The sequence below is a fragment of the Hemitrygon akajei genome, chromosome 7, assembly GCF_048418815.1.
Source record: "Hemitrygon akajei chromosome 7, sHemAka1.3, whole genome shotgun sequence".
In the NCBI taxonomy this organism is placed as follows: domain Eukaryota; kingdom Metazoa; phylum Chordata; class Chondrichthyes; order Myliobatiformes; family Dasyatidae; genus Hemitrygon; species Hemitrygon akajei.
Window position 1 is genome coordinate 66,285,804 of NC_133130.1, and position 26,672 is coordinate 66,312,475.

General features: G+C 40.3%; 1 protein-coding gene across 5 annotated transcripts in view; it reads right to left on the reverse strand.

The window, feature by feature from the left end:
• pde10a (phosphodiesterase 10A) overlaps positions 1-26,672 on the reverse strand; it is a 443,486-nt gene that overhangs the window by 132,506 nt on the left and 284,308 nt on the right. For all 5 annotated transcript variants that reach the window (XM_073051085.1, XM_073051087.1, XM_073051089.1 and 2 more), the window contains 3 exons: positions 22,552-22,580; positions 15,471-15,591; positions 7,459-7,508 (listed from right to left, as the gene is read on the reverse strand). In XM_073051085.1, coding sequence (XP_072907186.1) covers positions 7,459-7,508; positions 15,471-15,591; positions 22,552-22,580 — 200 coding nt within the window. The remainder of the gene's footprint in view (positions 1-7,458; positions 7,509-15,470; positions 15,592-22,551; positions 22,581-26,672) is intronic.

Genomic DNA, 26,672 nt, shown 5'->3' on the forward strand with positions numbered 1-26,672 from the left:
CAAACTATATAACTGCATAGATATATCAAAGGAATGTTTTTGAATATTGTTAACTTTAGCTTGCAATGCAGCAAAGAGCAGAGGAGAAACTCTTATTTTTAATGGTTGTACTTTAAATTTGCTATTATTACAAAGGTCTTCTAAATTCCAGCGAGTACAGGCCCAGAGCCTTCGATCGCTGCTCATATGATAACCTTTTCATTCCTGGAATCATTCTCATGAGCCTCCTCTGAACTTTTCCAATGTCAGACCATCCTTTCTTAAATAAGGGGCCCAAAACTGCTCACAATACTCCAAGCGAGACCACACCATTGCCTTATTCAGCCTCAGCATCACATCTTTGCTTTTATATTTTCGTCCTCTTCAAACGAATGCTAACATTGCATTCACCTTCCTCACTACCGATTCAGCTTGCAAAGTAACCTTTAGGTAATCCTGCACAAGGATTCCCCAATCCCTCTGCAACTTAGATTTTTAAATTTTCTCCCCATTTATAAGTGTCTATGCTTTTATTTCTTCTACTAAAGTGCATGACCATACATTTTATGACACTGTATTCCACCTACTACCTCTTTATTGATTCTGACCCATGTCCTTCTGCAGCTTCTCTGCTTCCTCAACACTACCTGCCGTTCCACCTATCTTTATATTGTCCACAAACATGGCCACAAAGCTATCAATTTCATCATCGAAATCGTTGACATACAACATAAAAAGCAGTTTCAGCACAGACACCTGTGGAACACAAGTCACCAGTAGCCAAACTGAAACGGACCCCTTTATTCCCACTCTTTGCCTCTTGCCAATCAGCCAAAGCTATATCCATGCTAGTATCTTTCCTGTAGTATCCCAGCCTCTTACCTTGTTAAGCAGCCTCATGTGCAGCACTTTGTCAAAGGCCTTCATCCACCAATTCTCCTTTGTCTACCCTGCTTGTTATTCCTTCAAAAAATTTCAACAGATTTATCAGGCAAGTTTTTCCTTTTAGAAAACCTTGCTAACCACTGCAAGTACCCCAAAAGCACATCCTTAACAATCAGCTTAAACACCTTCTCAACCATTGAGATCAGGTTAACTGGCCCATAATTTCCTTTCTTCTGCCTCCCTCCCTTCTCAAAGAGTGGAGTGACATTTGCAATTTTCCAGTCCTCCAGAAATCTTCCAGAATCCATTGATTCTTGAAAGATCTTTATTAATTTCTCCACAATCTCTTTAGCTACCTCTGTTAGAAACCGGGTTGCAGTCCATCAGGTCCAGGTTACTTATCTACCTTCAGACTTTTCAGCAAAAATACTTATTCAGTTCATCTGCCATTTCCTTGTCCCCCGTTACTATCTCTCCAGCATCATTTTACAGCAGTCCAATATGTACTCTCGTCTCTGAAAAAATGCGGGTTATCATTTTTGATATTATTGGCTAGCTTACCTTCATAATTTATCTTTCCACCCTTTAAGTCGACTTCTGTTCATTAAAAAAAATCCCAATCCTCTAACTTTCTACTGATTTGGTTCTATTATATGCCCTTTCTTTTGCTTTTACGTTGGCTTTGACTTCCCTTGCTAGCCACAGTTGTGTCATCCTGCTTTTAAAATAGTTCCGATTCTTAGGGATGTATCTATCCTGCACCTTCCGAATTGCTCCCAGAAACACCAGCCACTGCTGCTCTGCTGTCATCCCTGCTAGTGTCCCTTTCCAATCAACTTTGGCCAGCTCCTCTCTCATGTCTCTATAATTCCTTTATTCCACTGTATTATTGATACATCTGACTTTAATTCTCCCTCTTAAATTGCTGGGTGAATTCTATCATATTATGATCAGTGTCATCTAAGGGTTCTGTTATCTTAAGCTCCCTAATCATATCCGGTTCAGTACACGACACTGAATCCAGAATAGTTGATCCCCTAGTGGGTTCAACCAGAAGCTGCTCCAAAAACCATCTTAAAGGCATTCCACAAATTCTCTCTCTCGGGATTCAGCATCAACTTGATTTTCCCAATCTATCTGCATATTGAGGACAAGGTGCCACATATGAGGCTACTGCAGAAATTAAAAGCCATGGTATCAGAGAATGTGCACTAGAATGGAATAAAAAATGGCTATCTCATAGAGAATAAAGATTTGAAGTAAATGGCTTCTTTTCATACTGGAAGGAGGAAACTAGTGGAGTACTCTCGGCATTAGCTTTTGGGTCTCATGAAAAACCTGGAAGAATGGACAACATGGAAGTTTTCCAAATTTATCAAATTTATGAAAACAGGTGGCAGTCCTCTGTGATAAGGATACTGTAATTCTGCAAAGGGATTTAAATGGATTGAATGAGTGGGAAAATACTGGGAAATGCAAGATAAACAAAAGGTAGATTATTGTCTAAATGGAAAGAGACTGAAAGTGACTGAAGCACAGAGGAATCTATGAGTGCTAATACCTGAACGGCGTATAGGCAGAGCGAAGTTAAGATGGCGCTAAACAGCGACTCCTTCGCTTGTGTCTTCGGAAACAGCTCTATTTCCATCTTTAATATCTTTATTTTTCCCTTTCAGGGTTCTTTTGAAGGCCCTGACCTGGAATTACAAGCTGACTTCAGTTCTTTGCAGGAATGGGACCCCCGATCAGGTTTCAGGTCTGGCTGTTGCTCGGCACGCCAAGGGTTCGGCCTGAAAGTCCAGCTCGGATTTGGAAGCCTAAGATCTCAGGGCTCTGGAGACAGGCGGATCAAGGGTCGATGTCATGGCAGGAGACTCATGGGTTGTCAGGGGAGTCAGAAAATCTACTGCTGTGGGCCCGAAGACATTGGATCTTTGCAATCTTCGGGCACAGAGCTAGAAAGAAGCGACGTAACAGACCTTTAACATCTTAAACCAGCGAGTTGTTTGTCATGTCTCCCTGCTCGCTGGGAAAATGGAGACACCTTCTTCTCTCTTATTAGGGAGAGAGAACCTGTGGGACGTCGAATGCTGGTGAAACGAGAAGTCTTTGGGGTAATTGGCAAGTCTGAGTCTTTGCTATTGCTCTGCTCGTGCTTGAAAGCTTGGTGACGGTGCCAATGCTTGCTTGCTTCTGCTGGTGGGGGTAGGGGGGGGGAATAGTTGCTCACTGCCGAAGGGAGGGGAACGGGGGGGACTTTGGGGTTCTTATGTTTAACTGTCGTTCATTCTTTGGGGCACTTCTCTGTTTTCATGGATGTTTGCGAAGAAAAAGCGGTTCAGGATGTATGTTATATACATTTCTCTGACATTAAATTGGACCTTTGAAACATAAAATGCCAATAGACAGGTCAACTAGTTAAAAAGTCAAACGACATTTTGTCATTCAGTAAAAAGGGTTTGATTGTTGGCTGGTGGTGTAGTGGCATCCACACCAGACTTCGAGATGAGTGGTCCTGGGTTTGAATCTAGCTGGCTCCTTGCATGCTTTCCACCCATGCTGGGTTGAGTGTCAAGCTAGCAACGCAGCCTCATAAAAAAAAGACAAAAATGCTAAAGCAATAGCAAAGTTGCCACAGGGCGCAGAGAGGAACAATTCAATTAAAAAGAGCTTGGAGTTTAAAGTAAGTAAGTTTTGTAATTGCACAAAGTATTGGTGAAATCTCATTTGGAATACTGCATGCAGTTTGGAATGTAGAAGATTGAAGTATCTTTGACCTGAAGATGGCATGATGTCCATATAGATCAAGTAAAAACTATGAAGAACTTCCCCGCTTTGAGGCCATAGCATTTTAGGTCGGGGCACAATAAGCACTTATTCTATGTACTTCTTAAATGTGATGAGTTTCTGGCTTTGGTGCCTTTTTTAATCTTCGCTATTTCAATCAATATACATGCTGCTTTTCTCTATTAGCATTATGGAATTCTGATTACTTAAGAAAACTCGCCACATCAATATCCCTTCAACAAAATAATGGGAATAAAATGGCATACACATTGAACCATTAATTCATCTATGCATTTACTTGAGAGAGTACGAAGATTGATGACATTAGTAGAGATCAAAAAATATTAAAACACTTATGATAGAAAGTAGGGAGGTAACTGATAAAACTTGGAAAGAGCAACCCATGTTTAAGTAGATTACATTCAAATATACACAAAGAAGTTAAGGAAAAGATAGCAGAGGTAAATATTTGGAAAAGATCAAGGGACAGTTAATTCTGTCCCTACTCTCAATAGGAAGAAAGTACCGTAGATTCCGGACTACAGAGCGCACCTGATTAAAAGCCGCTGGCTCTAATTTTAGAAATAAAATCAATTTTTTACTTGTACAGGCCGCACCGGATTTTAGGCCGCACCGGATTTTCGGCCGCAGGTGTCCCACGTTGTAATATGAGATATTTACACAGAAAGATATTACACGTGAGGATTTTTTAACTTTTAATTAAATCCATATGGTAACATAAACAAATACATATTGCAAATGCTTTTTTTCGAACCGTGCCTGTAATGCGGCTACTTTTAAATATACGTTGCGTATACTTCTTTACTGAACAACATTCCAATATCTCCTAACGACTGGTAAAAAATATATATACTGCAGCCTACCAGGAAAAGTTATTGATCGCCTTTAACTTAAAAGCAGCGTTTTCGCTCCGCCGCTCGCCCCCCTCCTTCCCGTTTATCGCAAACCGGTATCCCACAAGACGCGGCGAAACCGGGTGTGACGTCATAGCATCCCGCGATGTAGTACAGAAAACAAATATACCGGTAGTTAAAACAGTTCTAACTTTAACTAACAAATGAATTACTAAGCGAAAATATTATAAACTAAATAACTGCCATAAAGGCAGCACAATGCTTTTCTTCGAGTGTTTTCCATGTTGATGAGGGTGAGTACAAATGACTGATTTACAATAATTTAATTGTGAAAGTGCGCTTGATTTATCATACAATTTCATTGGACCTCTGTGAACTACTCATCAATTTTATTGGTCTACTGTTACGAGGCAAAATGTTTTTGGCGGCATGAAAAAAAACCATGTATTAGCCGCTCCGTATTAAAGGCCACAGAGTTCAAAGCTGTTCAAAATGTGGGAAAAAAGTAGCGGCTTAAAATCTGGAATCTACGGTACACAGAATCTATGGGCCAGTTAAATTAATATTGGTAGTAAAGAATACGTTGGTATCATTGCTCAAAACACCAGAGAAAAAACATCCTCAAGCTTTAATACAAAAATCTGAAGGAATTTTTACTGGGGGAGGGGGGCTTGCTTGATTGACCCATCAGAAGCCTTTGAAATGGTTGCAGAGATAACAGCACTGAAAATGCAATAGATGTTACAAGCACATCTTCTTAGAAGTCATGGTGGATACTAAAGTTGCATATAACTCAAGTGAGAAATTCAAAATGGATTGCAAAATATTTATAGAACAAAACACAGACAGCAGGATTAAAATTAAAAATTCAAACTCAAGTAAGTAGGAATCCAGCATTGCAAGTGTTTCATAAGTAGAGCAAAGGATTGTGCTTGATCTGACCTCCTGTATGTTGTCACTGTCAGCACCATTCATAAACCATTTTGATTTTAATATAAACATGCTCAAATATTGCTCAGGACCCACTGTGTGGACATTCAACAAAGTGGAGCAGTCTGTGAACATCAGCTAAACCTCACATCGATCCCATCAACTGCTTTTAATTGTCTCCAATAATCAGAAATTAACTAGAATATATCGATGTAACTTGTGGATGGTCCAATAGCTTCAATGAAAAGTTATTTAGTGACTTTTCTAGTGGGTTACTTACAAATAGTGGGCAAGATAACCTCATCACAAAAAAAAAATATTCACAATTTTTTGCTCTGTTAATAACAATACACTAAGCTACTACTTAAATGCATAAATTAATACTCTTAATAGAAAGGAAATATTTCTGTTTCTATTATACTCCTGGATTGCAAATATTAATACAAATTAGAAATGTATTTATACACAGAACTAAATATTTCACTGGGTCAACTACTGCTATTTATCTAATTTTTAGTCAGATATGATATAAAGACACTTTGTCTGTTTTGAATTTATGAAAAATCATTAGATTGGATTAAATCCTGCTTGATATGATCCACTGCTTGCACCAACTGCTCATGCTTTTGCTGTGCCAGCACTTTGCTTTAACAGCCAAATGTCCTCCAGGCTTGCTTTTATGACTATTCTGCAAAGCAGATCTGTCCACAAGCAGTGAGGTGGTGGATCCTTTGAACTGTTTTTGTACATCTCTGATGACAAAAGCTCATTGATCTGACATTTTAAAGTGTTCACTGAGAATTTTGGTGTTTCCAGTATTTGCTATTTCTCAAATTTGCTTTTTCAATAATAATCACATTATTTTTAAGAAACAAAATTGATGACATAGGTGCTAATCATGGATCCAATTATTGTAAAATACACTTAGCTATCAACAAGCTAAACTACTGAATATTTTATTGAGTTCTGAAACTGTGTGTAGTTTTAAAGAATTCCTGCACTTTAGTCCAGTAATAATCAAATTATAACAATGTATTATTCTCTTACTTGGCCTAATGAAAAGGAACATCATTAAGACTTACTAATGTGCTTTGTTTAGTTTCTGCTTTTGAATAACATTTAAAACAAAACACATATTTTTATCAAGGGATATTTTAAAAATATTACAATGAAACATCACTTCCTGGTAGGTAGTCAAAATTACTTTTAATTGTAATAATAGGTTTCTTTAGAAGGAATGTTGATGTGGATTGTGGTGTGGTGCTTGTAAATAGTGCAGAAATAGTCTGCAAGAGAAAGATCCGTTGTATGCTCTGGATTCTCAGACCTCTCACTTTCTTGATACAATAAAATGTTAGTGATTGTGTTCTTTCAGCATCTCACTGCTGCTCCAAAGGTCAAATATGTTATCAAGTATGACATGGCACCAAAGTTGTTGCAGGTAAAATTTCCTTAAGTGTGAATATTATGTTTTACTACTCTCTATTTTGCTCGCACTGTATATTGCTAAGTTTTATGTCAAAATTGGTGTAATAATGCAGTAACTTAAAACTCCAAATGATGAGTAATAACATTAATTCAATATTTCAACCTGGCTGTTGTGGAGGGATTTTGTAATATCAAGCTTTGTGACATTCAAATCCTAAAAATAGATCTCAAAATGTGTGAGCCCTTCTTGATATCAGTGAAATGCTATGTAGATGGGAGTCACATTAGCACAATTATTTATTAAAATAGTTATAGAATAATACAGAAGCATTGATTTATTCGGGTGAAGTTTGGCTAATACTGTATCTAAACAATTCACAATGACTGGCATCCAAGGAGGTTTAGGACACAATTTACTTCTAAATCTCTACTCCAGCTCATGTCAGGTAACAGCAATTGCAAAACTGGTTTCCTACCATACAGCCATATCAATACTGTCATGGGAAAAGAATGCTGCCATTAGCTTCAAAAATATCACCATGTTCTCTAAGCCTACATGCTGAACAATACTCACATTGCTGCCTTCTCCCAAAAAATAAAGCGCAAATGTGTCAGCATTGGTGGCTGTGAAAAGTAACAGGGAGAGCAATTGTTACTGCAATGTTGAAAGGTGTAAATAATTAGGATAGACACTTACAATGCTGTACTTAACAATATTTTACAGAAGGAATGAATAATGCATTCTGAATTTCCATTTCATTGAACAATTTCTAAAATGAACAAAAGCAAAATTAAAAATTGCAATCAATTATCAACTTTCAAGCAATTCTTTCAAAAATTAACAGAAATCAGACAGAAATCTTCAGCTAAAACAAACTTAAAATCAAACTATAAGTAGTGCAAATGCAAAAAAAAGCCAGTATAAAATTAAAGTATAAAATCACATAACTGTTCAATGCCACTTAAGTCAGAATCATAATTTTGAGAAAAATATCCATCTTGCAGTTCCAGAAGAAGCTCACTCAATTTCAGTGGCAATACAAATTTGCTCTAGAAATTTAAAATGTCATTGTTTTCTTATTTTTATTATTTTCCTTTGATAATACTTGTACCAAACCCTCACCCAGTGAATTTTGCATTTGCAGCAGTGTTATTTGTAGCAACCTGCAGATATCCTCTCCAGTACTATGAAAAGGCAGCACGAAGAATCATCCAAGTTCATTTTCACGGAAAATAGAAAACTGAAAGGTGTGTGACCTTTACGTGAGAAATTTCAGGTTGAAAAGGATTTGTAATGTTCGAGGGCTGTCAAGGGGATGAAACAAATTTTGTTGTTTGCAATTCTACTTGGACTTTATCTGTGGACATTTTTATAACAATTGAAGGAAATTCAGCAATAAGAAAGTCAAATAGACTTTCAACCTCGTCTGTCAAGTACACTAATTTTACAATCATTTGCTTCAGTGCATTTTGAATAACAATCTTCCATTCTATAGCTAATTGCTAAATTATTACAAATCTTTATTCTCTAATTAAATCTTCCAGGCACAAATTGGGTTAATTATTTCAACTTATATTCTTTTACTACTTAATATATTTTCAAGTAACTGTCTGAACTTTAAACCTTTTTAGATTTTGCAGTATTACAATATACTGTTTAACATCAAGGGGAAAGGTAAAGTTTTACTTTAACATCTTATGTCAAATATTGTTCCACTGACAATGCAGCATTCTCTTCTACACTTAAGCAAAGCCATGGCTTTCTACTTGTGGGATGTGACTTGAAAGTGATAGAATCATATAGCACAGAAATAGGTTCTCAGGCTCAACAAATTCATTTTGACCTTTTGACACTTATTTACACCAGCTGCATTTCTTAATCTCTTGCCCCCACCCCATTTCCATGGATATTTGCCCCAGATTCTCTCACACATTTAGAAATGGTTAATTGGCCATTGTTGAATACCCCTGATCAAAGAACCCCTCAACCGTGGAAATGGGAAGAAACTAGACAAAACTTACATGGGCACAAAGAGAACTTTCAAACTCAGCACAGACGGCAATAGAATGCAAGCAAGACTGAACCTGATCTAGCAATGGCTTCTGACTTCATGATTCAGAATGCACAGCACTGCACTAAGTCTTACACCAATTCAGACAAGGATGCAATTTGGAGAAACCAATGGGGAAAAGATAGATTCTGTAACTTCACTCTCGCAACCAAATCTCATATGTCACCACTCCTTTTACGATGAATATATCAAAGTGATACAGAGATGAAAATTTTGACTTTTTCAGCCAGTTATTGAAGGAAAGAAAGTACATTAAAATAACAGCATTTCTAATTGTCGTCTGAAATATTTTCTTGAAATTTACCAAGAAGCAGATGGAATAAAATTGTGGTCTCTTCACCATTCATTTTAGAGGGCAGTTAATAATTTATAAATTCATATGGGTCTGACATCATATGCAGACTAGTCTAGGAAAGGATCTCAAATTTCTTTCCTTGAAGGATATTAGAAAACAAAATATTTTTAATTACAACTTTATGGCTTTGTGGTCATCATTACTGTGTTTAATTTTACTTTAAATAGAAGCTCAATATAAAGTATAGAACAGTACAGCACAGGAGTGGGCCCTCTGGCCCACGATGTTTTACCAAAACAATTAAATTAGTAATCAAATGACTAATTGAACTATTATTCAGTTGAACAATTCACATTATTCAGTCACCTGAATTTACACTCCCTGGTTAGCCCTAGTTCATCTGTTCTCAAAGGCACTTGAATGTGCAATTGCAAGGTGATAATGAAACTAAAGTACAGTCAGCCCTCCTTAACCACGGATTCAACCAACCGTGGATCGGGAAAACCCGGAAGTTCTCTCTCCAGTACTCGCTGTTTGAACATGTACAGACTATTTTTTCTTGTCATTATTCCCTAAACAATACAGTATAACAACTATTTACATAGCATTTACATTGTATTAGGTATTATAAGCAATCTAGAGATGATTTGAAATAAAAGTACAGGCAGTCCCCTGGGTTATGAATGAGTTCCATTCCTGAGTCCCCCTTTAAGTTGAATTTGAAGTCGGAACAGGTACATCCGGTATTATTTAGCATCAGTTAGTCAAATGTTTTTCTTAGTATATCGTACATATTTTACCTTTCTATGCATATAAAACACTAATTAAACCACTGCGTTGCTTAGTAATAATCGTAGCTTTCATTGGGGCAGGGCCTTTCACATGCTTCATTAAAATTGCTCCGATCGTTGACCAACTGTAGCCTAACGTTTTTCCAATGACCTTTCACCTTTTCCCGATCACTTTATTACTTCCACCTTATTTTCAATCGCGATTGTGGTTATTTTCGTGAACAGAAACACCGTGGATTTAGAGCTACGCCTGGTCTTTTTGCCCACCGCTCTGAACATGTTAAATAAAGTCTGGGGTTCTGCTGGGTCCTAAGGACCACCGCACTGATTCAGGTTAAATAAGGGACTTCAGCATCCGCGATTTTTGGTATCCGCGAGGGGTCTCGGAACCAATCCCCCGAGGATCAGGAGGGCCGACTGTACTAACATTTCTTGGTCAGAAGCAAATAGCCGAAAGAAAATTTTCAAACAGACAAATGGCTGGTACTGACTTATTACTGAGTTGAGGAAGCTTATCCAGTATCATCACAAATGTGGTAAATTGGATCAGCAAATTTGCTGATGATACAAAGATTGGTGGTGTAGTGGACAGTGAGGAAGGTTTTCAAAGCTTGTAGAGGGATTTGAACCAGCTGGAAAAAATGGGCTGACAAGTGGCAGATGGAGTTTAATGCAGACAAGTGTGAGGTATTGCATTTTGGAAGAAGATTCAAGAAGAATGAGGGGAGATTTTTTAAAGGTGTATAAAATTATGATGGGTATAGATAGAGTGAATGCAAGCAGGCTTTTTCCACTGAGGCTAGGGGAGAAAAAAAACGGAGGACACGGGTTTAGGGTGAAAAGGGAAAAGTTTAAGGGGAACATTAGGGGGAGCTTCTTCACACAGAGTAGTGGGAGTGTGGAATGAGCTGCCAGATGAAGTGGTGAATGCAGGCTCACTTTTAACATTTAAGAAAAACTTGGACAGGTACATGGATGAGAGGGGTATGGACGGATATGGTCTAGGTGCAGGTCAGTGGGACTAGGCAGAAAAATGGTTCGGCATAGCCAAGAAGGGCCAAAAGGCCTGTTTCTGTGCTGTAATGTTCTATGGTTCTAAAGTAGATATTTGCTGACAGATCCAACCGACATATTAAATATAAGAAGAGGTAACATGGATCTCAATCAAAAAACTGTAATTCTAATGATATCATTTTATACTCCTGGGGATAAAAATATTTGGTGCACCATTTACATAAACTAGTCGGGGAATTACATCAGTTTACGGCACAGAAATTGACCTTTCTGCCAAAAGGTCTATAGCAGTATTCATCAACAATATGCTCCTTCCCACAGTCTCAGTTCAAGAAAGGCTTTTGTCCATTCTTTTCTTTTAAGGCATCAGTAGAAGTACTACATTCTCATCACATGGTGAAAGATAATTCTCTTGAACTCTCTATCAGATTTACTAATGGATCTCCTTCACAGAAGTGCCATCAAAACAGTTTCTAACTTTAAAGATGTTCCTCTCAGACTCTTCTTGAGAAAGCTGCCTCAAATTGGTCTTTTCTTACAGCTATAACCTCTCAGTACATTTTAATCTGGTCACAAATACAGATGTAATTATCCAGTTCCTAACATTTTGCAGCCATTTTGCTGTTATTATGCACTCATCCTGCTTTGAAATATTAATCTGGCCTCGTGCTTAATCAATTCTTATGGACCTGATGTATATTCACAGCACTTTCAGTTTAAAAAATACTGCTAGAGTTGAAGGGTGGTGTAGTGTAGCGGTAAGAGCGATTCTATTACAGCTCAGGGAGTCAGAGTTTGGAGTTCAATCCCATCGTCATCTGTAAGGAGTCTCTGTATGTCCTTCCCACGGAATGCATGGGTTTTCGCCCACTGCTCTGGTTTCTTCCCACAGTCAAGACGTACCAGGTAGTTTAATTGCTCATTGTAAATTGTCCCGTGAATAGGTTAGGGTTAAATCGGGGTTGTCAGGGGTTGCTGTGCCTATTTCACACTTAATCTCTAAATAAAATAAATAATCATCATAAACTAGCACGTTAATTTTCCATCTACAGTGATTGATTTCTTAAGATATTTTTGACAAATTAATTTATAACTAATCCTTGTGCCCTTTGTTTATGTTTTTGCTTGCTTTCTGATTCTTCTCGGCTCCTTTGCTACCCTCTTTAAACTATATTTGTGCTGACTTCTTCATTCTTGTCTATTTACTTGGTGTATATATGTCATCTTATTTAGTTTCAATTTCACTTTGAACTCATTATTCAAGGTACTTTATCATTTATCAATTTTCTCATCTTAAAGAGTAATATTTTTCCTTATTATTACTGATCAATTTTAATACAAATCCCTTTAGATAACACTACCTTTCTAGTTCAATCTGGAGCATTTGACACAGCTCTGGATGACTTCAATGTTTTGAGATGTGAAATAGCAACTTATTTCTTGCATTCCCGCTTACTGTTCTTTGCACACTGCAAACCCTACATTCCTTATGACTTTAAAAAAAATCTTGTTATTAATTTTAAACAAACGTAAATGAAACATGAATACAGAGAGTTTGAGAGAACATAATTAATAGTTTAAAGTATAAATACAAATAGATGATAATCCATATATAACATCCCAAACTCATAGTAATTACGAAAAATGGAGTAAATAAGAAAAAAACACCCCAAAAAAAGAAAAACCTAATCAACATGGGCCATTGCATTATGTCAAATATACACAGTAGCGTCAATAACTCTGTATCTCCATCTAAATAATTAAGGATAATAAAAGTAAGGTTTAGGAAAAGTTAGTTTAGCTCATATGAAAATGTTGAATAAATGGTCTCCAAGTTTCTTCAAATTTAACTGAAAAGTCAAAGACAACATTTCTAATTTTTTCTAAACTCAAACAAGAAATAGTTTGAGAAAACCACTGAAATATAGTTGGAGGATTAATTTCTTTCCAATTCAATAGGATAGATCTTCTAGCCATTAATGTAACAAATGCAATCATCCGCCAAGCTGAGGGGGATAAACAACTATTATCCACCATTGGTAAACCAAAAATTGCGGTAATAGGATGCGGTTGCAATTTGATATTCAGAACTGTTGAAATAGTACCAAAAATATCTTTCCAATAATTTTGCAAGCAAGGGCAAGACCAAAACATATGGGTCAATGAAGTCTCAAGTTGGATTAACATAAGAATAAAATTGAGCAAGTTTACCCTTGGACATGTGAGCCCTATGTACAACCTTAAATTGTATTAAGGCATGTTTAGCACAAATAGAAGAAGAATTGACTAATTGTAAAATTTTCACCCACTGCTCAGTGGGTATAAGACAATGAAGTTCTTTTTCCCATTCCTTCTTAATTTTTTCTGATACTTCTGGCTGTATTTTCATGATCATATTATAAATGATGGCTACTAAACCCTTCTGGCAAGGATTCAGAGCTCAATTTTTTTCCATAATTGGACATAATTTTGGAAAAAACTGTAACATATTATTCAAGAATTTTCTAACTTGCAAGTATCTAAAAAAAATGAGTTTTAGGTAAATTATATTTATTAGATAGCTGTTCGAAGGACGTAAAACTGTTATCTAAAAATAGATCACAAAAACATGTTATACCTTTTGTTTTCCACAATACAAAGGCTTGATCCATAAAAGAGGGCCGATAAAAAAGTTAGATATAATAGGGCTTGATAAGATAAACTTATTCAAGCCAAAGAATTTACGAAATTGAAACCATATTCGTAATGTATGTTTAACTATAGGATATATGTTTAACTTTTGACTTTTAATCAATTCTTCATTACAGTTTACTTAGCTGGAATTGTGGGGGAGGGGAAAGGAGGGGGCAAATTTTGTAGAAGAATGAATAGCAGACACATTGCATGATTATTCTGTCTTGCATTTATTTCATATAATTGCCTCCATATTTCTTTCTCATCTGGTCATCTCCAAGAAACCCTTTGAGAGCAAATTTCTTGTTTTTTAACTTAACATCTCCCTCCCCATTCTCTTTCATCACGTTAGTAAAGTTCTTTTACCCTATTCTTTTACCTGGATAAAGAAGTGGCGGGGTGGGTTAGAAAGTTTGCTGATGACACAAAGTTTGCAGGTGTTGTGGATAGTGTAAAGGGCTGCCAGAGGTTACAGCGGGACATAGATAGGATGAAAAACTGGGCTGAGAAGTGGCAAATGGAGTTCAACCCAGATAAGTGTGAGGTGGTTCATTTTGGTAGGTCAAATATGATGGCAGAATATGGTATTAATGGTAAGACTCTTGGCAGTGTTGAGGATCAGGGGGATCTTGGGGTCCGAGTCTATAGGATACTCAAAGCTGCTGTGCAGGTTGACTCTGTGGTTAAGAAGGCATAAGGTGCATTGGCCTTCATCAATCATGGGATTGAGTTTAAGAGCGAGAGGAAAGTTGCAGCTATACAAGGCCCTGATCACTTGGAGTACTGTGCTCAGTTCTGGTCACCTCACTATAGGAAGGATGTGGAAACCATAGAAAGGAGGCAGAGGAGATGTACAATGATGTTGCCTGGATTGGGGAGCATGCCTTACGAGAATAGGTTGAGTGAACTTGGCCATTTCTCCTTGGAGTGACGGAGGATGAGAGATGACCCAATAGAGGCATACAAGATGATGAGAGACATCGATCATGTGGATAGTCAGAGACTTTTTCCCAGGGCTGAAATGGCTATCACGAGAGGGCACAGTTTTAAGGTGCTTAGAAATGGGTACAGAGGAGATGTCAGAGTAAGTTTTATCTTTTACACACAGAATGGTAAGAGCATGGAATGGGCTGCTGGCAACGGTGGTGGAGGCGGATAGAATAGGGTCTTTTAATAGACTCCTGGATAGGTACATGGAGCTTAGAAAAATAGAGGGCTATGGGTAACCCTAGGTAATTTCTAAAGTACCTACATGTTTGGCACAGCATTGTGGGTCAAAGGACCTGTATTGTGCTGTAAGTTTTCTATGTTTCTATTATTAACCCAGTTACACAAATAGATAAGCAATTCAAACCATTTCATTGTTTTGTTTTGATGTAACAACTAAATAACAAAATTAAATTTCTTCAACAAAATAAAGAGAGGTGCTCTGTGCAAATCTGGTAGAACAGAATATTATAGTTTTTACAGTACTCAGGTATCTTAAATGCTAATTGCATAGTGTACATTTCACCATCAGAACCAAATGAAAATTTGAATGATGATCAAACCACAGATGTTCCGTACATCTTGCTTTGTCAGTAATTCTGGAACACCACTGATGAGGATCTCTCACACAAGTTGGATAGAAAATAAGTCCATAGGAAGAAAGGAAAAATGAAAATAAACACACATTTTAATCTTAAAAAAAGACTAACTGAGATCATGTATGATTGCCCGTGTACAGGATTTCATACCCTACCTGTTTTGATGATGTTGGACAATTCATACAATAGTAGTTTGTTGTCACCACCAACGTCCAGACGCTGTTCTAGGTACGAATTTAATTCGTAGACCACTGCCTGAATGTTGCTTTCCAAGTACTAAGTAAATTAGAGGAAATGATCAATTTCTCAATCAAAACCAAAGATTAAAAAATATCAATTGATGAAACTTTACTTAAACTTGCATAAACATTCAAGTCTTGCAGGGTACTAATTATTGTTATGGCAAAAAAATAACTGTCATAAAGAATAAACTGTTCAGTTTTTGATTTGTCTGGAGGTCATATGAGATTAAAAATTGAAGGTTTAAAAAAATGCAAAGGTGACAAAGTAAGACTGTCAAAATACTTCTGAGCTGTATATATTATAAAATATATTAGAACAGTATACAAGTAACATGGTGTGACAGAAGAATTGGCAGAAAACATTTCGTAATCATTTTAATTAAATTTCTATGAAACACTGCTGGGAGCAGACCTCAAATACAGTTACTAATTACTTTGACCTCCTGCATTTGAGTTTCTAAAAATTTATGAGTAGAGTAAGAATTACATTAATATTTTAAGCATATAGAACAGGGGTGTCAAACTCATTTTAGGTCATGGGCCGGATTGAGCAAAATGCAGCTTCATGCGGGCCGGATCAGTCGGACGCGTGCGAACGCAGCTTTCGTTGCCTCCGTTTTTTTCAGCCTGCTCTCATGTGTCTCAGTCTCTGCTATAACTACAAAGTGTTTCACTTTACAAATTCAGTTTCTTATGAAGAAGACTGCCCAATAAACACTAAAAACCCTGAAAACCTGGTACCTGAATAAACTCAGCATTAGCCATATCATACGCCATAGGCACTTCGATTACTGGGGCCAGCTTTAATAGTAATTAGATATTATTTCGCGGGCCAAAGATAATTCCACCGCGGGCCCGATTTGGCCCGCGGGCCTTGAGTTTGACATATATGATATAGAATTTTTGAGTTTTAATTACAGTGTCATCTTAAATTTGTGTTTACTGGAAAAGTTAAATAAAATACTTTAAAATTTCTCGACATTGTCTCCCTTTTGAACTGCAAACCTTTATATCTTATTAAGAATCTATTGTAATTAATTTTTCTTTTTTAAGTTTTCACATAAACTTTAATGGTTATGTGATGTATATTTTAAAACTTGAATTGATTAAGTTTTAATTGACTTGAATAAGGAAAATATTTTAGAGAAGTACAGAGCAAAATCTGCTTACATGCTCACCCTACCTATCATTGGTAAAGATATAAACGTGAGAAGCATTTACCTAAGGTCACTAATTATAAAAGGGACACATTAATTTTCAGGATGTTTTATGGGCACATGCTGATATTTGTACATTAGAATATAATAGTCCTCAGCATTTTTTTGGTATTTTTCAGCTTTTATTGGTGGGATGAAGGAGTAGATAATGGGTCACACAGTCTCATTGATTACTACTCAATTCCAATTGTAGACTAAGGGAAAAATGTTCTACAGGTTGAAACTCTCTAGTCCAATATTCTGCAGTTCAGCATGTTTTGCATCTGTAGTTCACATCTAGATTAATTAGCTAATTCTAAAGAAGATCAAAAATCACCTAAGATCTACATTGACTTGCAAATTATAAACGGACATGTAGCTTTGCCAATGTCAGTTGAAACTACTTCCAATTTTGAGAAACTTTGGGTTACCGACAGTTCTCAGAAATCTCTATCTTCCATTTTCTACAGCTGTCCACCACACTAAACAGGACAGTTCTCCTACTTAGAGAATGATGCACAAGCATACTATGGTTTGGATTTGTGGTCCAGCACCAGCCAGGTTCAACCAATGTTCCCTCTATTTTTTTTCCACTGTATGGACCAACCATTGCTCTGAGCAGGGTATTTTTTTTTACGTGACCTGAAAACTGTGAGGCACTTTAATAATTTATATAAAAGAAAATTCCTGCTACATGGTAACAAAGGTGATATGCGTGGAAGCATTTCTGTGTGGCTGTGCTCCTGGTTGAATTAGAAGGAACTGTGGTTTCGAGCTGTACTACTTTGGAAAGAAATTTCCAATCTGTTGATTTGTACAACTTAAATCAAGGAAATGAACTTCATTCAACATTTGGCTCATTTGGAATTTTATTGATTCATCAACCTGAATATCATTTCTGGTCTCTTAAAATATAGTCCTATTTTATCAAAACTGTATACTTTTCCAGAGATCCAGATTAGCAGAGGACCAAAAGAAGTTGCAGGGGGTTGTGAATTAAGTCAGCTCCAGCTTGGGTACTAGCATACAAAGTACCCAGGAAATCTTCCAGGAGCAGTGTCTCAGAAAGGCAGCATCCATTATTAGCACCCAGGGCATGCTAATAATCAGGTAGGAGACACAGAAGCCTGAAGGCACACACTCAGTGATTCAGGAACAGCTTCTTCCCCTCTGCCATCCGATTCCTAAATGGACATTGAAACCATGAACACTAACTCACTTTTTAAATGTATATTATTTGTTTTTTGCACAATTTTTAATCTTCTCTCTCTCTCTCTCTATATATATATATATATATAGCGATGTGCTACACACAGAGCTGAAATAACGACACGCAGTCGGTAAGTCGTTTCGAGACTAGTTTATTCAAACTTCGCGGCGCTGGCATTTAAATCCCTAGCGCCCACCCTCTCCAGGCGGAAATGACGTCAGAGGTGCATTACCAAAGTCTCTCCCCGCGCGCTGGCTATTTGTGAGCTGGTTCACCTGCGCAGAAAGTGGGTCGCCACATAACCCCCCCCCCCCCAGAACTGGCAATACACCCCCCAATGTCCACAGTCTGGATCAGCCTCTGTTTGGGAGGTCTGCCTCTGCGCCGCGGTGCCTGAACCTCGACCGGCTGCGCCAAGTTCACATGGGCTGGTTTGAGTTGGTCCACCGTGAAAACCTCCTCTTTCCCCCCAATATCCAGAACATACCTGGACCCGTTGTTGTTGATCACCTTGAATGGCCCCTCGTACGGCCGCTGTAGCGGTGCCCGGTGTCTGCCCCTTCGTACAAACACAAACTTACAGTTCTGCAGGTCTTTGGGTACATGGGTTGGGGTCCGTCCGTGCTGTGAAGTTGGTACAGGGGCCAGGTTGCTGAGCCTTTCGCATAGCCTGTCCAGGACTGCTGCGGGTTCTTCCTCTTGCCCCCTTGGGGCTGGTATGAACTCTCCCGGGACGGCCAGGGGTGCGCCGTACACCAACTCGGCCGACAAGGCGTGCATATCCTCTTTGGGCGCTGTACGAATTCCAAGCAGGACCCAGGGAAGCTCGTCCACCCAGTTAGGTCCTCTCAGGCGGGCCATGAGAGCCGACTTCAAGTGACGGTGGAAGCGTTCCACCAGTCCGTTCGACTGTGGGTGGTAGGCAGTAGTCTGGTGTAGCTGCATTCCCAACAGGCTGGCCACAGCCGACCACAGGCTGGAGGTGAACTGGGCGCCTCTGTCGGAGGTAATGTGGGCCGGTACCCCAAAGCGTGCTACCCAGGTTGCAATCAGTGCTCGGGCGCAGGAATCGGCAGATGTGTCGGTGAGCGGGCCCACCTCTGACCACCTCGTGAACTGGTCTACCATAATAAGGATGTACCGTGCTCCTCGGTACACTGGAAGGGGGCTCAAGATATCCACATGACTGTGGTCGAACCTCTGGTGGGTGGGTTCGAACTGCTGCGGCGGGGCTTTAGTGTGCCGCTGCACCTTGGCTGTTTGGCACTGCGCGCACGTTCTGGCCCATTCACTGACCTGCTTGCGAAGTCCATGCCACGTGAACTTGCTGGAGACCAGCCGGACGGTTGTCCTGATAGATGGGTGTGCCAAACCGTGTATGGAGTCGAAAACTCGCCGCCTCCAGGCTGATGGGGCGAGGTTGGCCGGTAGCCACGTCGCACAGGAGGGTCCTATCACCTGGGCCTACGAGAAAGTCCTGCAGCTGCAAACCCGAGACTGCGGTCCTGTAGCTGGGCATCTTGTCGTCTGCCTGCTGCGCCTCCGCCAGTGCTGCATAGTCCACCCCCAGGGACAGGGCCTGGACAGCTGGTCTGGAGAGTGCGTCCGCCATGACGTTGTCCTTTCCCGAGACATGCTGGATGTCCGTCGTGTACTCGGGGATGTAGGACAGATGTCGCTGCTGGCGAGCTGACCAGGGATCGGACACCTTCATGAACGTGAAGGTCAACAGTTTGTGGTCCGTGAACGTGGTGAACAGCCTGCCTTCTAAGAAGTACCTGAAATGCCGGATTGCCAGATACAGTGCCAACAGCTCCCAGTCGAAAGGACTGTACTTGAGTTCAGGTGGTCGTAGGTGCTTGCTGAAGAATGCCAGGGGTTGCAAGCGACCCCTCGATGAGTTGCTCCAGCACCCCACCGACTGCTGTGTCGGATGCATCCATCATGAGTGCGGTCAGAATGTCTGTTCTGGGGTGCACTAGCATCGCGGCATCTGCCAAGGCTTCCTTGGCTTTAATGAAAGCGGCCGTGGCCTCCTCATCCCAAGTAATGTCCTTGCCTTTACCCGACATCAGAGTGTACAAAGGGTGCATGATATGGGCTGCTGAGGGGAGGAAACGGTGGTAGAAGTTCACCATACCAACGAACTCCTGCAGGCCTTTGACCGTGTTGGGCTGGGCAAAGTGACGGATCGCATCTACCTTGGCGGGCAGAGGTGTTGCCCCGTCTTTGGTAATCCTGTGGCCCAGGAAGTCGATGGTATCGAGACCGAACTGGCATTTGGCCGGGTTGATCGTGAGGCCGAAATCACTCAGGCGGGAGTAGAGCTGGCGGAGGTGGGACAGATGCTCCTGACGACAACTGCTGGCTATAAGGATGTTGTCCAAATCGATGAACGCAAAGTCCAGGTCGTGTCCCACCACATCCATTAGCGGCTGGAACGTCTGTGCGGCATTCTTCAGGCCGAACGGCACTCTGAGGAACTCGAACGGGGCGATGAGTGCTGTTTTGGGGATGTCTTCAGGGTGCACCGGGATTTGATGGTATCCCTGGACAAGGTCTACTTTGGAAAAGATTCTTGCCCCGTGCAGGTTTGCTCCAAAGTCCTGTATGTGCGGCACGGGGTAGCGGTCTGGAGTGGTAGCCTCGTTCAGTCTGTGGTAGTCGCCGCATGGTCTCCAACCCCCAGCTGCTTTGGGCACCATGTGCAGGGGGGAGGCCCATGGGTTGTCAGACCTTTGTATGATCCCCAATTCCTCCATCCTCTTGAACTCCTCCTTCGCCAGGCGGAGCTGTTCCAGGGGGAGCCTTTGTGCGTGGGCATGGAGGGGTGGTCGCTGGGTCGGAATGTGGTGCTGTACCCCGTGTCTGGGCATGGCTGCCATGAACTGCAGTGCCAGAATCGATGGAAAGTCTGCCAGGATTCTGGTGAATTCGTTGTCTGACAGCGTGATGGAGTCCAGGTGTGGGGCCGGCAACTTGGCTTCACCCAGGGAGAACGTCTGGAAAGTCTCGGCATGTACCAGTCTTTTCCCTTGCAAGTCGACCAGCAGCCTGTGAGCTCGCAAGAAGTCCGCCCCCAGGAGTGGTTGGGCCACGGCGGCCAGTGTGAAGTCCCACATGAACCGGCTGGCGCCGAACTGCAGCTGCACTGTGCGGGTGCCATAGGTCCGTATCGTGCTGCTGTTTGCGGCCCTCAGGGTGGGTCCTGGCTTCCTGTTGCGGGTGTCGTACCCCGTCGGGGGCAAGACGCTGATCTCCGCTCCAGTGTCGACCAAGAAACGGCATCCCGACTGTTTGTCCCGGATGTACAAGAGGCTGACCTGGTGGCCAGCCGCCATAGTCATTAGTGGCAGCTGGCCCTGGCCCTTGCAGGGCGGGTGACAACTGTGGGCTTTTGTACCCCACCGCTGGTGGTAGAAACAACACTGTTCACTGGCTTCCTCACTTCTGCCTCTGTGTTGTGTGCGCCCCCCTGCCGGGCCTGGTTTGGTAATCTGACGGACAGACGCTACGCTCTCCCTCTTGGTTTTCCACAGCATGTCTGCCCGGGCTGCCACCTTCCGGGGGTCGGTGAAATCTGTGTCGGCCAGCAGCAGATGTATGTCCTCGGGCAGTCGCTCTAGGGACGCTTGCTCAAACATGAGGCACGGCTTGTGTCTATCAGCCAGGGCCAGCATCTTGTTCATCAATGCTGACGGCAGTCTGTCTCCCAAACTGTCCAGGTGAAGCAGGCGGGCACCCCGCTCACGCCGTGAGAGGCCAAAGGTCCCAATGAGCAGCGCTTTGAATGCTTCATATTTGCCTTCTTCCGGGGGCGACTGTATGAAATCCGCAACCTGGTCGGCCGTCTCCTTGTCAAGGGCACTCACCATGTGGTAGTAACGCGTGGAATCAGAGGGTATCTGCCGAATCTGTAACTGGGCTTCTGCTTGGCTAAACCACACGCGTGGTCGCAGCGTCCAGAAAGTCGGCAGTTTTAGCGAAACTGCGTGAACAGATGAAGAGTCGGTCATCTTTGGTCCAAATCCCGTTTGGACCGTTGGGGTCACCAATGTAGCGATGTGCTACACACAGCGCTGAAATAATGACACGCAATCGGTAAGTCATTTTGAGACTAGTTTATTCAAACTTTGCGGTGCTGGCATTTAAATCCCTAGCGCCCGCCCTCTCCGGACGGAAATGACGTCAGAGGTGCATTACCAAAGTCTCCCCCCGCGCGCTGGCTATTTGTGAGCCGGTTCGCCTGTGCAGAAAGTGGGTCGCCATATATATATATATATATATATATATAACACACACATACAGTAATTGATAAACTTATTTACTTTTTTCTTCTTTTTCTACATTATGCATTGCTGCTGCTAAGATAACAAATTTCACAACACATGCTGGTGATAATAAACCTGACTCTGATTCTGTTTCTAGAAAGGACTGTTACTTTTTTTCTGCTCACTTTTTTGAAGTTCACAGGCACATAAAACCATGTTAAACATTACTCCTCCATTAAATTAGATATAGAAAAATACTGCCATATTGTCAAATAATTGCAAGCTACATAGAGGAAGATATTTACTTATGCACTTACCCTATTTGTTTCTTTGGACAAGGAGTCATCTGTTAGAAACCAAAAGAAATTATTAGCCATCAAAAGAAATTTGATTTAAATAAAAATAATGCCAGTATTTATTTCTGAAGAAATTTTCTCCAAGGCACTACCAATGTTTCCTTAATCATCCTTCTTTCAAAGTAGCTATATGAATCTATTCTATTCAGTTGTTTTAGACAGCTACCTTACCCCAAACCAAGGTTACATATTTTCTTCCAAAATATAAAGGAAGGCTATGGTAATGTTTGTATTAATACGGTAATGTGCAAAAGTCATAGGCACTCTAGATTCTTTATATAAATTTTGTTTTAAATGTTTATTTTTTGTCTTCTGCATTAGTGTGTCAGTATAAAGGAACAAATTTTAGATTTGTAAACATTAATTAAAAAAAAGTTAGAGAAATTTTTGTATTTTGTTAAAGCAAGTAACATACTGAGTAATAGACCATTTCACAAATAAAAACTTAATTACTTTGAGGGTACATAGTCCAGTGCATGATTAAATAAAGATAATAATTAGGTGATAATGACATAATAAGCTGAATGAACTAAATTGATTAACTGAAACAGCAAAGGTTGTAAAAGGAATCAAACTAAAAGGTGAGGGTGTGGCGGATGTGACAGTTTCACCTTCAATTTATCAATTCTTACATCATGGCAAAAGTGAGCACAGAAACAAGACACAAGGTGAACATACAACATCAGCAAAGTCTCTTCCAAGCAGAAATTTCACAGCAAGACAGTAGTTTTAAGATGTGCTGCCCAAGCTCTTCTGAAGAAGCACAAAGAAACAGGCAAGGTTGAGGACAAGAAACATATTGGTTGGCCATGGAAATTGAGTGTAGCAGACAAGAGATACATCAAACTAATGTCCTTTCTGAATCGGACAAACTCCAGCACTGCAATCAGCTCTGAACTCACAGAAACTACTGGAACCCAAGTGCACCCCTCTACACTCTTCATGGAGGCCAAAAAAGCTATTTTTCCAAAGTGGAAACAAAATCAAGAGACTCAGCTACACACAGAAACACAAGAACTGGGGTGCTGAACAATGGTAGAAAATGCTCTGGACTGATGAGTCAAAATGCGAAATTTTTGGCTCAAACAGGAAGCAGTTTGTAGAAGAGCTGGAGAGCATTACATGGTTGAGTATCTGCAGCCAACAGTGAGGCCTGGCAAAGGTTCCCTGCAAGTTTGGGGCTTCATTTCTGCAAATGAAGTTGGTGATCTAGTCAGAATTAATGGAATCCCTAATGATGAGAATTACAAGCAGATTCTTAGCCATCATGGAATACCATCAGGGAGGCGTCTGATCGGTCCCAACTTCGTTCTGCAGCAGGACAAAGACACCAAACACATGGCCAAGGTCATAAAGAACTATTTTCAGTACAAAGAACAAGGAGTTCTGCAACTGATGATATGGCATCCACAGGGACTGATCTCAACATCAATGAGGATCTCTGGGATTACCTGGAGAGACAGAAGCAAGGAAGACAATCGAAGTCTGAAGAAGAACTGTGGCAAGTTCTCCAAGGAGCTTGAACAATCTACAAGCCAATTTTCTTACAAAACTGTATGGCAGAGTACCTTGGAGAATTGATGCAGTTTTAAAGGCAAAAGGATGATCATACCAAATATTGATCTGATTTTGCTTTTTTTTACTGTTTACTGCTCTTTATAGTCAATATTTTGATATTTAGAAACTTTTAATTTCATTAGTTTTGAAAGCATCTTCACTCTACACAATTTTTTTTACATGTGCCCAAGACTTGCACAGCACCAACTCGATTCTACACAGAGCCATCACAGGACATTTAGAGGTAAAAATTATTATACTTAAGAATAAATTAAGAAAATGATTTATAATTAAAACTCCTAAAATACGTTATCTCATTGTTTAGAAGTTCCGATGTTTTGGCATCTGGTTTACCAGGTTCTATTTACTGTGCACTATTTAAATCACAAGGGTCACAGTTTCTGAACTTGCTTTAATCTTTCCAGGCCAACTCTCTTTAAACTTACCATATTTTAGAGAAAATGGAAAAGTAAACATAAAGGTGTTGTGGTATCAAATAGTTTAGAAAATCTGTCAGTCCGTTATTATGAAAATTTCTAAGGTGTTGAATTAATAAAGATTTACTATAATCAGATACAAGAGAATGCTACATGCTTTTTTTGTAAAATGAAAGAGAACAGAGGACATTTATTTATTTTATTTTGAGATACAGCATGAAACAGCCCTTTCCAGGCCTTCGAGCCATGCCACCAGCAACCCGCTAATTTAATCCTAGTCTAATCATGAGACAAAATACATCTACCAATTAACCTACTAACCAGCAGGTCTTTGGACTGAGAGAGGAAACAGCAGCCCCCAGGAAGGAATGTACAAACTTGGTTACAGAGGACACTGCAATTGAACTCCTAACTCCAATGTCCCAAGATGTAATCGCATTGCAGTAACTGTTACGCTACCATGGTGACATGGCTTGAATGGGAATGGTAGTGGTTAACAACAATAATAAAGGTACTAACATTTTCTATTCCTAAAATAGTGTTCATTTGGTAAGAGGAAGAATTGATCTTTTTAATAGTTATGGAAGATTACACTGGTGAGGAAAGTAATTTTTCTACCATTACTGAGCTTACATATATATACACTGACAAATGTCAAAGCAAATTATGACTTTATGCTTTGAATGTTGCTTTGGTAGAAACCTAGAAAAGTAAAATTACCACTCTTCACAATTATAGAAAGCATGGGATCTCTGTACAAAAATAAAGTATTTTCCAGGAGAAGATACTTCAGCAGAATTACTGGCATATTGTTATAAGCATACAGTATATTACGGGCCCTTTGGCCCAATATGCTTTGCTGACAGACAGCTTACAGAGAGGAGGTGCAGCGGCTAATGGACTGGTGCAGAGCCAACAACCTGTCTCTGAATGTGAACAAAAGAGATGGTTGTTGACTTCAGGAGAGCACGGAGCGACCACTCTCCGCTGAACATCGACGGCTCCTTGGTAGAGATTGTTAAGAGGACCAAATTTCTTGGTGTTCACCTGGCGGAGAATCTCACCTGGTCCCTCAACACCAGCTTCATAGCAAAGAAAGCCCAGCAGCGTCTCTACTTTCTGTGAAGACTGAGGAAAGTCCATCTCCCACCTCCCATCCTCATCACATTCTACAGGGATTGTATTGAGAGCATCCTGACCAGCTGCATCATTGCCTGGTTCGGAAATTGCACCATCTCGGATCGCAAGACCCTGCAGCAGACAGTGAGGTCAGCTGAGAAGATCATCAGGGTCTCTCTTCCCGCCATCACGGACATTCACACTACACGCTGCATCCGCAAAGCAAACAGCATTATGAAGGACCCCACACACCCCTCATACAAACTCTTCTCCCTCCTGCCGTCTGGGAAAAGGCTCCAAAGCATTCGGGCTCTCACGACCAGACTATGTAACAGTTTCTTTCCCCAAGCTATCAGACTCCAATAACCAGAGCCTGGACTGACATCTGACTGCCCTATTGTCTTGTTTATTATTTATTGTAATGCTTGCACTGTTTTGTGCATTTTATGCAGTCCTGGGTAGGTCCATAGTTTAGTGTAGTTTTTTTTTCCGTGTTGTTTTTTTAACGTAGTTCAGTCTAATTTTTGTACTGTGTCATGTAACACCATGGTCCTGAAAAACGTTATCTCGTTTTTACTAAGTACCAGCAGTTATGGTTGAAATGACAATAAAAAGTGACTTGACTTGACTTTTTAGCCTACTCCAAGATCAATCTGATCCTTCACTCCCAAAGAGATCTCCATTTTCTTTCATCTCAGTGCCTAGCTAAGATTCTCTTAAATGTCTCTAATGTATTTCTGCCATTACCAGTGCATCAGTGTATTCCATGCACCCACCATTCTTTGCAGAGCACCGACCTCTGATATCCCCCTTATATTTTCCTTCAATCACCTTAAAATTATGGCTTCTCATACTTGCCATTTCTACCCTGAAAAAAAGATGGCGGCTATCCAGTTTATCTATGCCTGTTGTCACCTTAGACACTTCCATCAAGTCACCTTTCATCCTCCTTTGCTCCAAAGAGAAAAG